We start from the raw sequence: 14,265 nt of genomic DNA, 5'->3' as shown, positions 1-14,265 counted from the left end.
ATTTTTCTTTTAATTTCTTCTTTGACTCATTGGTTATTCGGGAGCGTGTTGTTTAATTCCCACATATTTGTCAATTTTCCAGCTTTCCTTCTGTTACTGATTTCTAGCTTCATACTATTGTGGTTGGAAAAGATACTCGATGTGATTTCTGTCTTAAATTTGTTAAAAGTTGTGGTCTAACATATGATCTATCCTGGAGAATGTTGTACACTTGAGAAGAATATGTATTCTGCTTCTGTTGGATGGAATGTTCTATATGTATCTAAGTCCATTTGGTCTAAAGTGTAGTTCAATTTTTCTTTATTGATTTTTCTGTCTGGATCATGTATACACTGTTGAAAGCGATGTATTGAAGTCCCCTACTATTATTGTATTGCTGTCTATTTCTCCTTTCAGTTCTGTTAATACTTTGTTTATATATATAGGTGCTCCAGTGTTGGGTGTATATATATTTACAATGGTTTTATCCTCTTGATAAATCAACCCCTTTATCATTATATAATGATCTTCCTTGTGCCTTGTGATGGTTTCTGACTTAAAATCTATTTTGTCTGATATACAAAGTGTAGGTACCCCCCACTCTCTTTTGGTTTCCATTTGCATGGAATATCTTTTTGCATCCCCTCACTTTCAGTCTCTGTGTAAATTGATTTTTACAATTTTTTTTAAACAATAAAAGAAGAAGGTTTTATAATGGTATAGAATGCACTATGATGTGGGAATTTCTCAACACCACTAGTATTTCTTAAGCATTTTGTGACTATAAGTGGATAAGAATTCAAGAAATATCAAAGAATTTTAATATTTTTCATGGACATATAAGGTTAATTTTAGATACTTAAGGTTTGTTTAAGGAATGTTTTTTAAAAAGAACTGTGAACTTGTCTGTACTGCTATCTGTAAATGATTCTGTGTATCATTGCAGGCCTTCCGTGTCCTGTCTGAACCAACTGGCCCAGAATCCCCAAGCTCTAAGGAATGTAATAGGGCTTGGCAATGTTCAAATGTACCAGAATCTGCAGTCTGTGGGATAAGTAGAATCTGGGTTTTCAGATTGAAGAGAAGAAAGCGCATTGCAAGACGACTGGTAGATACTCTCAGGTAAGAAATAAAATTAAATGGATCTAGACCCAGAATCTTAGTTTCTTAGCTTTTCCAAAGCCTCTCTGCTCCTGAGCCAGGAGGATGCTAGAAGACACTTCTTTATAAATACTATCCAGTTCAGACCAAGGGAAGCATTGGCACTGGCAAAAAAATGCTACCTATACTCAGTCTAGGGCTTAACATTCTAAATCTGAAACATTCTAGCCCAGCACTTTGCAAACTACCTGTTGTAAAGGACTAGTTTAATTTGGCACAGAACAACACTTCAATAAATTTTTTTAAAAATGGACTGCTAGAAAAATGGAATGGAAAAACGAAACAAAAATAGAAAATAGACGCCCAAAATTTATTAGATTCAACAGATGTAAAATTGCATTTCAGTAAATATAATCTATACAAACAAAACATAGGTTTAAAGAAAGAATTACAGAAATTGTACATGTTCATTGACAGTGTGTAACTAGGTAATTAATAAAAGCTTGGCTGTAACTCTTAAATATAACTAAACATAATAGTGAATTAGCAAGACAACCCACAGATGGGAGAAAATATTTGCAAATTGTTTAATAAGGGTCTATATCCAGCATATATGAAAGAATGCTTACAACAATAAAATGACAGCCAGTTTAAAAATGGGCAAAGGGTTTCAATAGACATTTCTCCAAAGAAGCAATACAAATGGTAAATAAGCACATAAAAAGGTGCTTAACATCTTTAGCTATCAGGGAAATCCTGAACCAGCACCACAGTGAGATGCCACTTCATACCCACTAGGATGACTGTAATCAAAAAAAGGGAAAATCACATGTGCTGGTGAGGATGTGGAGGAAACTGGAACCCTCGTACACTGCTGGTGGGAATGTACAGTAGTGCAGCTGCTGTGGAGTAGAGTGGCAGTTTCTCAAAAAGTTAAACTGATCATGTGGCCCAGCAATTCTGCTCTTAACTATATACACAAGAGAAATGAAAGCACATTTCCACACAAAAACTTGTATATGAAGGTTCATAGCAGCATTATTCATAATAGCCAAAAAAGGGTAAACAATCCAATCTGTGATGAATGGCTAATTAAAATTTGGTATATCCAAACATTAATAACAATGGGATATTATTCACCATAAAAATTATGAAGTAATGATACATGCTGCAACATGGATGAACCTTGAAAACATTAAGCTAATTGAAACAAGCCAGTCACAAAAGACTCCATATTGTATCATTCTATATATATGAAATGTCCAGAACAGGCAAACCCATAGAAACAGAAAGTAGATTGGTAATTTCCAAGGACTGAAGGAAGGGTGACGGGAGAGCAACTGCTAATGGCTAAAGGTTGATGAAAATGTTCTGACGCTGTATAATGGTGATGCTTGGACTATTTTTGTGAATATACACAAAACCACTCAGTTGTGCATTTTTATTTATTTTTTATTTCATTTTATTATTATTTTTTGTGGGTCTGCTTTTTATTACCACCATGCACAGTCTGTGATAAAATCAGAGTAAGTTCTTAATGGTGTGTATGGATTCCACTAGAACACTGGTGGCAAATTGCATTTCCTTTTTTTTTTTTTTTAAATTTTTATTGAATCAAAATTGGTTATATGTATTTTTGGGGTTCAACATTGAGGTATGTTGATCAAATCAATATTACTATCATATTTATTGTTACAAATTGTAATTATTCTTTATGCCCCTTGTCCAATCTCTCCTCATCCCCCTTTCCCTTCCCCTCCCCCCTCTAATCACCCTAGATTTCTTCTCTCCCTCTGAAAGAATACGGTTACTCTGTTGATTTGCTGCCCAAATGATCTGTCCAATGCTGAGACGCATGATCACTATGAAATGGGCTCTGTGGAGAGAGACATCCTCCTCCTTTCTTTATCTCTGCTGGTGACTCTCCTTGTGTCATTGCACTCCAGTGGCTGGCAGACCATCTGCGTGGCAGTTGTGGCATCTAGCCACCTTCATGGCAGCCATGGTTTTCATGGTGGCTGTGGTGGGCCACCCACGTGGAGGAGATGTTTTTGGAATGCTTCTTGGTGCTGGCAATGTGCCTGGTTGTGGAGAGAGTCCAATCCCCAGCTACACTGGCAACGGATGCCTGGTTGTGGGAGGGGGATCCTGTCCCCGGCTGCTAGCCCCAGGTCCCTGGGCAAGCCCCAAGACTTTGGTGTTGTGCCTGGATGTAGGAGTGGCATCCAGTCCCCGGCTCCAATTCTCAGGTTCCTGGGTGGGGCCCCAAAGTGCTGGTGGTGTGAGTGGTTGTGGGCAAGGATCCTGCCCCTGACTCCATGCCTCATGTCCCCTGGTGGGCCCTGAGGCGCTGGTGGTGTGCCTGGGTCGGAACTAATTTTTTATTCTTTGCTTACTTCTAACATGGGGGAACTTGCTGTGGGAACCAGTACTTGAGCTGTGTGGTTGAGCTAAATTGCTGCTTTACTGCTGTTTCCCTAGGGAAGGCGTTTTGTGCAGCTCAGGGTTTAATGGTTGACCTTGTGGGAGGTGCTTCCAGCTCTCCAGATACTCGGTGCACCAGGGTTGCATAGAAACTCTGATCTGGGCCTGAGTTTTTTCATCAAACTGCACCCCATGCAATTCTGCATTCCTGACCAGTCTCCTCTGAGTGGTCCTGCTCTGACTGGAGAGTGGATCGGCTGTCCTTGCTGTGTCCCATTGTTCTCCCGGTGGGTCCATCTCCTCCACTACCCGTGCTCCAAACACTTCCCTTGGGACAGGCCCTGTGCCAGTCCCTTGCGTTGACTTACCGGCCTCTGAATGGCTCCCCTTTTGCAGCTGTTCTGGCTCCTTGCTCCTGCATGGGTCCACGGGAACCCTATTAGTGGTGTTGCTGCCTTGGGGGCCACCAAAGTCCTCTTCTCCCCTTCTGCCTCCAAGTAACTCCATCTAAAGGGCACAGCTGCCGCTTCTGCAGGCTCCTGCTCCTTGTGCTCCAGCATTAAATCAGCCGTGGCACAAAACACTGAGAGCAGTTTTTTCTTTCTCTCATCATGGTTTCTCCCACCTTCATGAACTCCATAGGTCTCTCCTCCTCTTCACCTGAGCTCCAGCGGCCCCAGCTTGGCTGATGGTACACTTTTATTGTTGTAAATTCATTGATTTGTGGGAGAGAGTGACGCTGGGGACCGTCTATTCCTCTATCTGGACCGAAACCTGCAAGTGCATTCTCAGTTGTGCATTTTTAAAGGGGAGTCTTACTAATCTTGGTTAAATGAGTTTCAAGGCACTTATTCTCTCAACCTCTGTACATATATCTCATTGTGGACAGATAACAGATTATAAACTAGTGACCACACTATGAATAGCATTATTTAAGCCTTGTGAGTTCTATGCTACTTTTAAGAATGAATACCAAGACCACCATGGGGATCCATTTTGGGGCTATAATCCTAGTCATCCTCATATACTTACAAAGGATATCAGTGAGAAAAATTGGTGTCTTATAAATATTTTTATTTGATAGTTATGAAGTACCTCTATTATCTGCGTTTTATATTGATACATAAATTTGGTATGAGGAATACCAGTATCTAACCTAGTTCCACCAGTCCAGTACTTCTCCAGTCTGAAAGTGCATGTGAATTATCTGGGAATCTTATTAAATTGCAGGTTGTGATTCAGTCGGTCTGGGATTTGGTCTGAGAATCTGCATTTCTAATAAGCTCCCAGGTGATGTTCACTGTTGCTGGTCATACTTTGAGTAGTAAGAGAATAGGTTACCTATAAGCAATAATGAACAAAAATTAAGTTCCCTTCAAAGGAGAGATATAAAACTCATTCATTGCCTCCTCCACCCCTGCTCCGCCATTTCTGCCATGTGAGATCCCTGGGTCACTGTTGCCACCACCAAGACCCTCACCAGATGTGTTCCCTGCACTGTGGACTTCCCAGCCTCTGAAACTGCGCGGCAGGTCACTCCGGACCGCGGCCTCCGGAATGAGAGCCCCGAGCTACTCTCTGTGCCGCAGCTTCACCGGTGAGGGTGACCGTTAACTACTGAAAAAAGGGACCCAAGGTTCATGGCTATCTTCTTAGTAGCAGTGGAAGGACCTGTGGAAACCTGCGATCCATTCTCATTAAATAAATTTCTGGACCCCGGGTGCAGCCGGAGCGCAGGGCGCGGGTCCCCAGAGTCCGAGCCCAGCGGATCGGAGCCCGCAGATCGGAGCTGGGTCCTGGAGGTCCTGGTCAAGATGGCGGGAGAGCTGCCTGCCGCTTTTCCGCCACAAGTAGAAGCAGCCTGAGGCCCACGCCAGATGCAGCTGTAGCAGAATTGGTGCAAAGGAACGGCTTCGGGCTTCGAAAGGGTGTCTTTACCCTGCCGAGAATTGGGAATCTTCCCCCAATCTGCACGAGCGACCGGCGGGTGCGCCGCAGCCGCAGACGTGGAAACATGGAGGCCTGAGCCAGCGTGTGTCACCCCGGGCAGCAGTGGTGACCACAGCTTCTGACCCCCCGCCCCCACCCGCCCATCCCTGGAGCTGGAAGCGAATCAACCCGTGGCCGAGACAGGGAGACGTCCAGTGGGAGAGAGGCAGAAGCTCCACGGAGACCACACGCCCTGCGGGGCGCAACTGCGTGATCCAACAGGTAGGCTTCACCTCCGCCACCCAGCTTCATTCCCAGCCCAGCCCAGTGCGCACAGAGCGGGGAGACCTCCTGCAGGGGTGGCGGGAACTCCACAGGGTCCACGCTGCTGCCGCTCAATCCAGCAGCAGGTAGGCTTCACCACTGCCACCCAGCTCCATCCCAAGCCGGGCCTAGCTCACACAGAGCAGTGAGACATCCTGCAGGGGAAGGGGAAGCTCTTCAGAGACCACATGTTCTGCGGTGCCTCGGTGCATCCCAGCAGCCCAGACCAGAGCGCACAGAACAGGGAGTCACTGAGGTAGCATACCAAATTGGCAACCACAGCAACATCTTAGTCAATAGTGTCAAACCTGTGGACTGTGAAACCCCCTGCCACAATGAATAAACATCAAAGAAAAGATACCAGAAATACGAAAATCAAGAAAGTACACCACCAAAAGATAATAAATCTCAAGCTCTAGATCCTATAGAATAAGAAGCCCTTGAAATGACGGACAAGGAATTTCGAGTAATAATTCTAAGGAAACTGAATGAGATACAAGAAAACTCAGCTAGACATCATGATGAAATGAGGAAAAGTATACAGGACCTGAAAGATGAAATGTACAAGGAAATCAATGCACTGAAAAACAAAGCAGAACTTGCTGAACTGAAGAAGTTATTCAGCGAAATAAAAAACACAGTGGAGAGCTTAACCAACAGACTTGTGGAAGTTGAAGAGAGAACCTCTGAACTTGAAGATGGGCTGTTTGAAATAACACAAGCAGACAAAAAAAAAGAAAAAAGAATCAAAGGCATTGAAGAAAATCTGAGAGAGATATCAGACAACCTTAAGCGCTCAAATAACCGAGTCATGGGTATTCCAGAAGGGGAGGAAAAAGGAGATTGCATTGAAAATATATTCAACAAAATAGTGGCAGAAAACTTCCCAGGTATAGGAAAAATCACAGATCTTCAGATCCAGGAAGCTCAACGATCTCCAAACGTATTCAACCCAAAAAGGTCTTCTCCAAGACATGTTATAGTCAAATGGGCAAAACTCAAAGACAAAAAGAGAATCTAAAAAGCTGCAAGAGAGAAGCGTCAAATCACCTATAAGAGAGCCCCAATCAGGCTAACATCAGACTTTTCATCACAAAACCTAAAAGCCAGAAAGGAATGGGATGATATATTCAAAATACTAAAAGACAGAGATTGTCAGCCAAGAATACTCTACCCTGCAAAGCTATCCTTCCTAAATGAAGGGCAAATAGTATATTTTCAGACAAACAAAAACTGCGGGAGTTCACCAGCACATGACAACCCTTACAAGAAATTCTCAAGGGAGTACTGGGTTTGGTTCCTGAAAAATAACTACCACTGCCATAAAAACCCAAGAAAAACCTAAACCCACTATTATAATAAAAATGGCATTCATGAAGACAAAACAAACAAACAAAAAGGCTATCTACAACCTAAGGAACCAACAAACACAGAAACCAAACAGCAAATCAGAAAGCAAGGAACGAAAGACACCTAGGACAAGAATCAACAAAATGCTAGGAATAAATCAACACTATCCAATAACAACTCTTAATGTAAAAGGCTTAAATTCCCCAATCAAAAGACACAGACTGGCTGACTGGATTAAAAAGGAGCACCCAACTATATGCTGCCTTCAAGAGACCCACCTCACCCATAAAGACTCACATAGACTAAGAGTGAAAGGATGGAAAAAGATTTACCATGCAAACAGAAAAGAAAAACGAGCTGGAGTAGCTATTCTTATATCGGACAAAGTAGACTTTAAACTAAAAACCATAAAAAGAGACAATGAGGGACACTACATAATGATAAAAGGACTGATCCATCAAGAAGACATAACAATCATAAATATGTACGCACCCAATGTTGGAGCAGCCAGATTTATAAAACAAACTCTATTAGACCTAAAGAAGGAAATAGACACTAATACCATAATAGCAGGGGACCTGAACACCCCACTGTCAATATTGGACAGATCATCTAGGCAAAGAATCATCAGAGAAACACAAGATCTAAACAATACTCTAGACCAATTGGACATGGCAGATATCTACAGAACATTCCACCCAACAACCTCAGAATATTCATTCTTCTCATCAGCACATGGATCATTCTCCAGGATAGATCACATATTAGGTCACAAATCAAGTCTCAACAAATTCAAAAAAATTGGAATTATCCAATGTATTTTCTCAGACCATAATGGATTAAAACTAGAAATCAATAACAAACGAAATTCTGGAAACTATACAAACACATGGAAATTAAACAGCATTCTACTTCATGACATATGGGTCCAAGAAGAAATCAAGCAGGAAATCAAAAAATTTATTGAAACTAATGAAAATAATGATACATCATACCAAAACCTGTGGGATACTGCAAAAGCAGTATTAAGAGGGAAATTTATTGCATTAAATGCTCACCTCAGAAGAATGGAAAGATGGCAAGTGAACAACCTAACACTTCACCTTAAAGATTTGGATAAACAAGAACAATCCAAACCTAAAGTTAGCAGACGGAAAGAAATCATTAAGATCAGAGCAGAACTTAATGAAATTGAAACCAAAAAAACAATACAAAAGATCAATGAATCAAAAAGTTGGTTTTTTGAAAAGATAAATAAAATTGACAAACCATTAGCATGGCTAACAAAAAAAAGAAGAGAGAAGATTCAAATAACAAAACTTAGAAATGAAAAAGGCAATATTACAACTGATGCATCTGAAATACAAGGAATCATTCGAGACTACTATAAACAACTATATGCCAACAAGTTTGAAAATCTGGAGGAAATGGATAAATTTCTAGACACACACAAGCTCCCAAAACTGAGCCATGAAGATGTAGAAATCTGAACAGACCAATAACAATAAAGGAGATTGAAGCTGTTATCAGAAGGCTCCCAACAAAGAAAAGCCCAGGACCAGATGGATTCACAGCAGAATTTTACCAAACATTCAAACAGGAATTAACACCGATTCTTTACAAACTATTCCAAAAGATTGAAATAGACGCAAGTCTCCCGAACTCTTTCTATGACGCAAACATCATCCTGATACCCAAACCAGGTAAAGATATAACCAAAAAAGAAAACTACAGGCCGATATCCTTGATGAATATAGATGCAAAAATCCTCACTAAAATACTAGCAAACAGAATACAGCAACACAAACGTAAAATTATTCACCACGATCAAGTGGGATTCATCCTAGGGATGCAAGGTTGGTTCAACATGCGCAAATCAATAAATGTGATACACCATATTAATAAAATCAAACACAAGGACCATATGATCATCTCTATAGATGCTGAAAAAGCATTTGATAAAGTTCAGCACTCATTCATGACAAAGACCCTCTATAAGTTAGGTATAGAGGGAAAGTATCTCAACATAATTAAAGCCATATATGCCAAACCCACTGCCAATATCATCCTGAATGGGGAAAAGCTGAAAGCTTTTCCTTTAAGAACAGGAACTAGACAAGGATGCCCACTCTCACCACTCCTATTCAACATAGTGTTGGAAGTACTAGCCAGAGCAATCAGAGAAGAGAAGGAAATAAAGGGCATCCAGACTGGAAAAGATGAAGTCAAACTGTCCCTGTTTGCAGATGACATGATCCTATATATCGAACAGCCTAAAACCTCTACAAAAAAACTCTTGGAATTGATAAATGATTTCAGCACAGTAGCAGGATACAAAATCAACACACAAAAATCAGTAGCTTTTCTATTCTCCAATAGTGAACATGCAGAACGAGAAATCAAGAAAGCCTGCCCATTTACAATAGCCACCAAAAAAATAAAATACTTAGGAATTGAGTTAACCAAGGATGTGAAAAATCTCTGTAATGAGAACTACAAACCACTGCTGAGAGAAATTAGAGAGGATACAAGAAGATGGAAAGATATCCCATGCTCTTGGATTGGAAGAATCAACATAGTGAAAATGTCCATACTACCCAAAGTGATATACAAATTTAATGCAATCCCCATCAAAATTCCAATGACATTTGTCTCAGAAATGGAAAGAACTATCCAGACATTTATATGGAATAACAAAAGACCACGCATAGCCAAAGCAACGCTGAGCAAAAAAAATAAAGCTGGAGGCATAACACTACCTGACTTTAAGCTATACTGCAAAGCTATAGTAACCAAAACAGTGTGGTACTGGCATAAAAACAGACACACTGATCAATGGAATAGGATAGAGAATCCAGAAATCAACCCACACACCTACAGCTATCTGATCTTTGACAAAGGCACCAAGCCTATACACTGGGGAAGAGACTGCCTCTTCAGCAAATGGTGCTGGGAGAACTGGGTATCCATATGCAGGAGAATGAAACTTGACCCATACCTTTCACCATACACTGAAGTCAACTCAAAATGGATTAAAGAATTAAATATACACCCTGAAACAATAAAACTTCTTAAAGAAAACATAGGAGAGACACTTTAGGAAATAGGACTGAACAGAGACTTCATGAATACAACCCCAAAAGCACGGGCAACCAAAGGAAAAATAAATAAATGGGATTATATCAAACTAATGAGCTTCTGCACAGCAAAAGAAACAATTAACAGAGTTAAAAGACAACCAACAGAGTGGGAGAAAATATTTGCAAAATATACATCTGACAAAGGATTAATATCCAGAATATACAAGGAACTCAAACAACTTTACAAGAAAAAAACAAGCAACCCAGTTAAAAATGGGCAAAAGAGCTAAGTAGGCATTTCTCTAAGGAAGATATACAAATGGCCAACAGACATATGAAAAAATTCTCAACATCACTCAGCATCCGGGAAATGCAAATCAAAACCACACTGAGATACCATCTCACCCCAGTTAGGATGGCTAAAATCCAAGACTGAACGATAAATGCTGGCCAGGTTGCGGAGAAAAAGGAACTCTCATACATTGTTGGTGGGACTGCAAAATGGTGCAGCCTCTATGGAAGATGGTATGGAGGTTCCTCAAACAATTGCAGCTAGATCTGCCTTATGACCCAGCTATCCCACTGCTGGGAATATACCCAGAGGAATGGAAATCATCAAGTCGAAGGTATACCTATTCCCCAATGTTCATCACAGCACTCTTTACAATAGCCAAGAGTTGGAACCAACCCAAATGTCCATCATCAGATGAGTGGATACGGAATATGTGGTATATCTACACAATGGAATACTACTCAGCTATAAAAACGAATGAAATACTGCCATTTGCAACAACATGGATGGACCTTGAGAGAATTATATTAAGTGAAACAAGTCAGGCACAGAAAGAGAAATACCACATGTTCTCACTTATTGGTGGGAGCTAATAATAAATAAATAAATTCACACACACACACACACACACACACACACAAAAAAAAAAAATGGGGGTTGGGGGGGAGACATAAGAACTATAATTCCTTGAAGTTGACAAGCAAACAGAAAGGACATTGCTGGGAGGGAGGAGGGAGGGAGGTTTCGGTAATGGGCCACAATAGTCAACCACATTGTATATCGACAAAATAAAATTAAGAAAAATAAATAAATAAATAATTTTTAAAAATAAAATAAAATAAAATTCATTTGAAATGAATGAAAGTCTTTTCTCACATATCTGAGTTGAAGATACAGATAACGTAATTGATAGCTATCCTGTACATGCAGAGCCTTAGGCTGAATTCTCTCTTGTCCGTATAGGTAATGTATGTTTGAGTCTTCACAGCAGTCTCACAGCAGTAGAGTATAATTCCTAGTTGTTTTACATGGGAAGCAGCTGACACTCAGGATTATTTGTACAGATTCACACTAATGAACTACTAAAAGGGCAAAGTTAGGACTCAAACACTCTGGTCTAGTATTTCTATTGTTAATAACACTTATAAAGATAGTAACAACTATTTAAACAAACATTTGCTTCAGATTCCAATAAGTTTAGCAATAAACTGTATTCAATTAGAGTAAGTACTAGAAGCTTACATCTTGACCTCTAATTGAATCCAATTCCTTAAATTTTTTATCTGAAATCATTTTAATCTTACAAAAAAGTAGCAAGAATAGTAAAAAGAACTCCCATGTACTTTTGCCCAGTTTCATTAAGTTCAACACTTTACGACTTTGGCTTTACCATTCTATGTATAGATACATTTTCTTCCTGAATTATTTAAAAGTATGTTACATACATTATGCCCCTTTACCCCTCATGCTTCAGTGTATATTTCTTAAGAACAAGAATATTCTGTTAACCACAGTATAGTTGTCAACTTCAGGAAATTTAATATTGATACAAAGCTTTTATCTAATCAATAGTCCATGTTTCACTTTTGTCATTTGTCTCAAGTGGTCTTAATGGCATTTTTTTTTTTTCCCTGCAGGATGACATACTACATTTAGTTGTCACATCTCTTTAGTCTTCACCCTCTTTAATGTGGAACAGTTTTTCAACCTTTCTTTGTCTTTTGATATTGAGCAATTTGAAGAGTTCAGGCCAGTTATTTTATAGAATATCTCTCAGTTTTGTTATGCTCTTTTCACCATTTTATTACTTTTAATCCTAGTTGAGTGAGTAGGATCAAGGAAAGGTGCAGTCAAAATGCAGATTAGTTTTTGCCTTCTTAAAGCTCTGAGTGTATGTTTTAATTAAGAATATATTTATTGGTTAAAACTGGTGATTTTTTTTATCTTAATTATCTGTGGATTTTAATTAACAGTATGATCTTATATTAGTTGCTCATTAGTATGGATAGCCTAGAGTCAGCTGGATGGTTAGTATGGTTCCCTTTGCCTCTCAGCAGAATTTTTTCTGGATCTTCCTTGGTTTTCTTATCTGAAATGATATTATTAGAATTTTATCTCTAAAATCTAAACATTTTATCACTTATTGGAATTAATATTGATTTTTTAAAATTGTGCTCATGTTTAATCAGAATTTTAAGTTGGATCCATTGTTAAATCATCTTTTCCTCTTTTTCAGGAATTGCTTCATGTTTGGCTGTTTTCTCAGCACTGATGAAATAGCATTTTCTGACCCAACACCAGATGGCAAGTTATTTGCAACCAAGTACTGCAACACCCCTAATTTCCTTGTATACAATTTTAATAGTTAAACCTGATTTCAACCATAAAACAGTTACTATGTGGATAACTTCAGACAGCTCCTTATTAGACAATACAAACTATTTAATAAATATCAAAATAAAAAAATACTGATTCTCACACACACACCCACCACAGTTTTGTTCCTTATGAGTTGAAAAGTCAGGGATAAATATGTTGAAAATTATCTGGGGATTCAATAAAAGGAGAAATCTTTGGATAATGTACTGATTAGTACTCCGAATCTTATGAAACTTTGTAGCTATAAGTGGAAAATTACTTGCCTCCTACATAAGAACATTGACAAAACAAGGTGGTTTTCTACAGAATGTGACCACTTCTTTTTTATAAAGCACAATTTGACTAGGATAATCTCATGCCTCATCAGAAACAAAGAGGCAAATTTAAACCCAGGCACATAATTTTCATGCCTAGCTTTTCAAAAGTAATTCCTGAATTCTGTATCCAAAGTTCTCACTTTATAGGTACTGTCTGTAGCATTGCAGTTTGAATATATTTAGGAAGTGTTTTGAATTTCTAATTTGTAACAAGAAAAGATGGTAAAGAATGAGTAAGATATCTCACATGCATTTATGTAGGGCAGAATTCTATAGCTTACTGTTAATCTTTTGAAAATCAAATTAATCAAATGCACACCCGTCATCAGATCTCATTAAAATTATACTTAGTAATTGCACTATTGTCATTTCATTGATTTTTGCTGTGTGAAAATGCTGGTAGTGCTGCTTTAAGGAACTCGTTACTTGTGATTGATGTCATTAACAACATGGATGCCTATTGGATTAGATAATTCATTTTGTTTCATTTTTTGATTTTTTGCTTGTTTTAAATACACCTTACTTGTCCCAAAACATCTGGCAAAAGTCTTTACAAAATATATAATGGAAGCAAGGTTAATAAATATATCTAGGCTGCTAGACTAGAAAACATGATGACATTATGTAAATATACCTAAAAGGCCACACATTTTTCTAGCATAATTCTTGGCTACTTTGAAAAGCAAAATATTATTCATATTGTTTTGATTCTAAAAAATCATCTAACTGCTATCTGGCAATAAGATTCTAGGGAAGCAGTTTTCCAGGTTGTAACTCTATATAGAATCTGTTCACCTGCATTCTTTTTATTTGCCCGAAAGTTAACATGGTTTCAGAATTTAAAAGCCTGAATTCTAAAAAGAATGTGGAAGTGTTAAAATGTAATTATGCAAATATTTTAATGCTATTTTCTGCACTTGTTTTTTTAATTCTTTTCAATATTTTATTTTAAAAGTTTTATTAACGTTATTTGTTCAGTGCTTTTGTGATGAATCTATTAAAATTCTTTTAAATATTGTTAGTCTGTTCTCTATACAACTGAATGCTCTAATTTTCTTTTTTATCGTTATAGAATATGCTCTTTGTAAAA

The 14,265-nt window shown here is 38.6% G+C and overlaps 1 protein-coding gene across 1 annotated transcript in view; it reads left to right on the top strand.

Moving 5' to 3' along the window:
* ESCO2 (establishment of sister chromatid cohesion N-acetyltransferase 2) overlaps positions 1-12,848 on the top strand; it is a 35,580-nt gene extending 22,732 nt beyond the window's left edge. Inside the window, exons 9-10 of the mRNA XM_063083156.1 lie at positions 926-1,101; positions 12,716-12,848. Coding sequence (XP_062939226.1) covers positions 926-1,101; positions 12,716-12,848 — 309 coding nt within the window. The remainder of the gene's footprint in view (positions 1-925; positions 1,102-12,715) is intronic.
* Positions 12,849-14,265: the final 1,417 nt, after the last annotated feature.

The sequence above is a fragment of the Cynocephalus volans genome, chromosome 2 (assembly GCF_027409185.1).
Source record: "Cynocephalus volans isolate mCynVol1 chromosome 2, mCynVol1.pri, whole genome shotgun sequence".
Taxonomy (NCBI): Eukaryota; Metazoa; Chordata; class Mammalia; order Dermoptera; family Cynocephalidae; genus Cynocephalus; species Cynocephalus volans.
The sequence above is the reverse complement of the archived record's forward strand: the minus strand, read 5'-3'. Positions and strand labels throughout refer to the sequence as shown.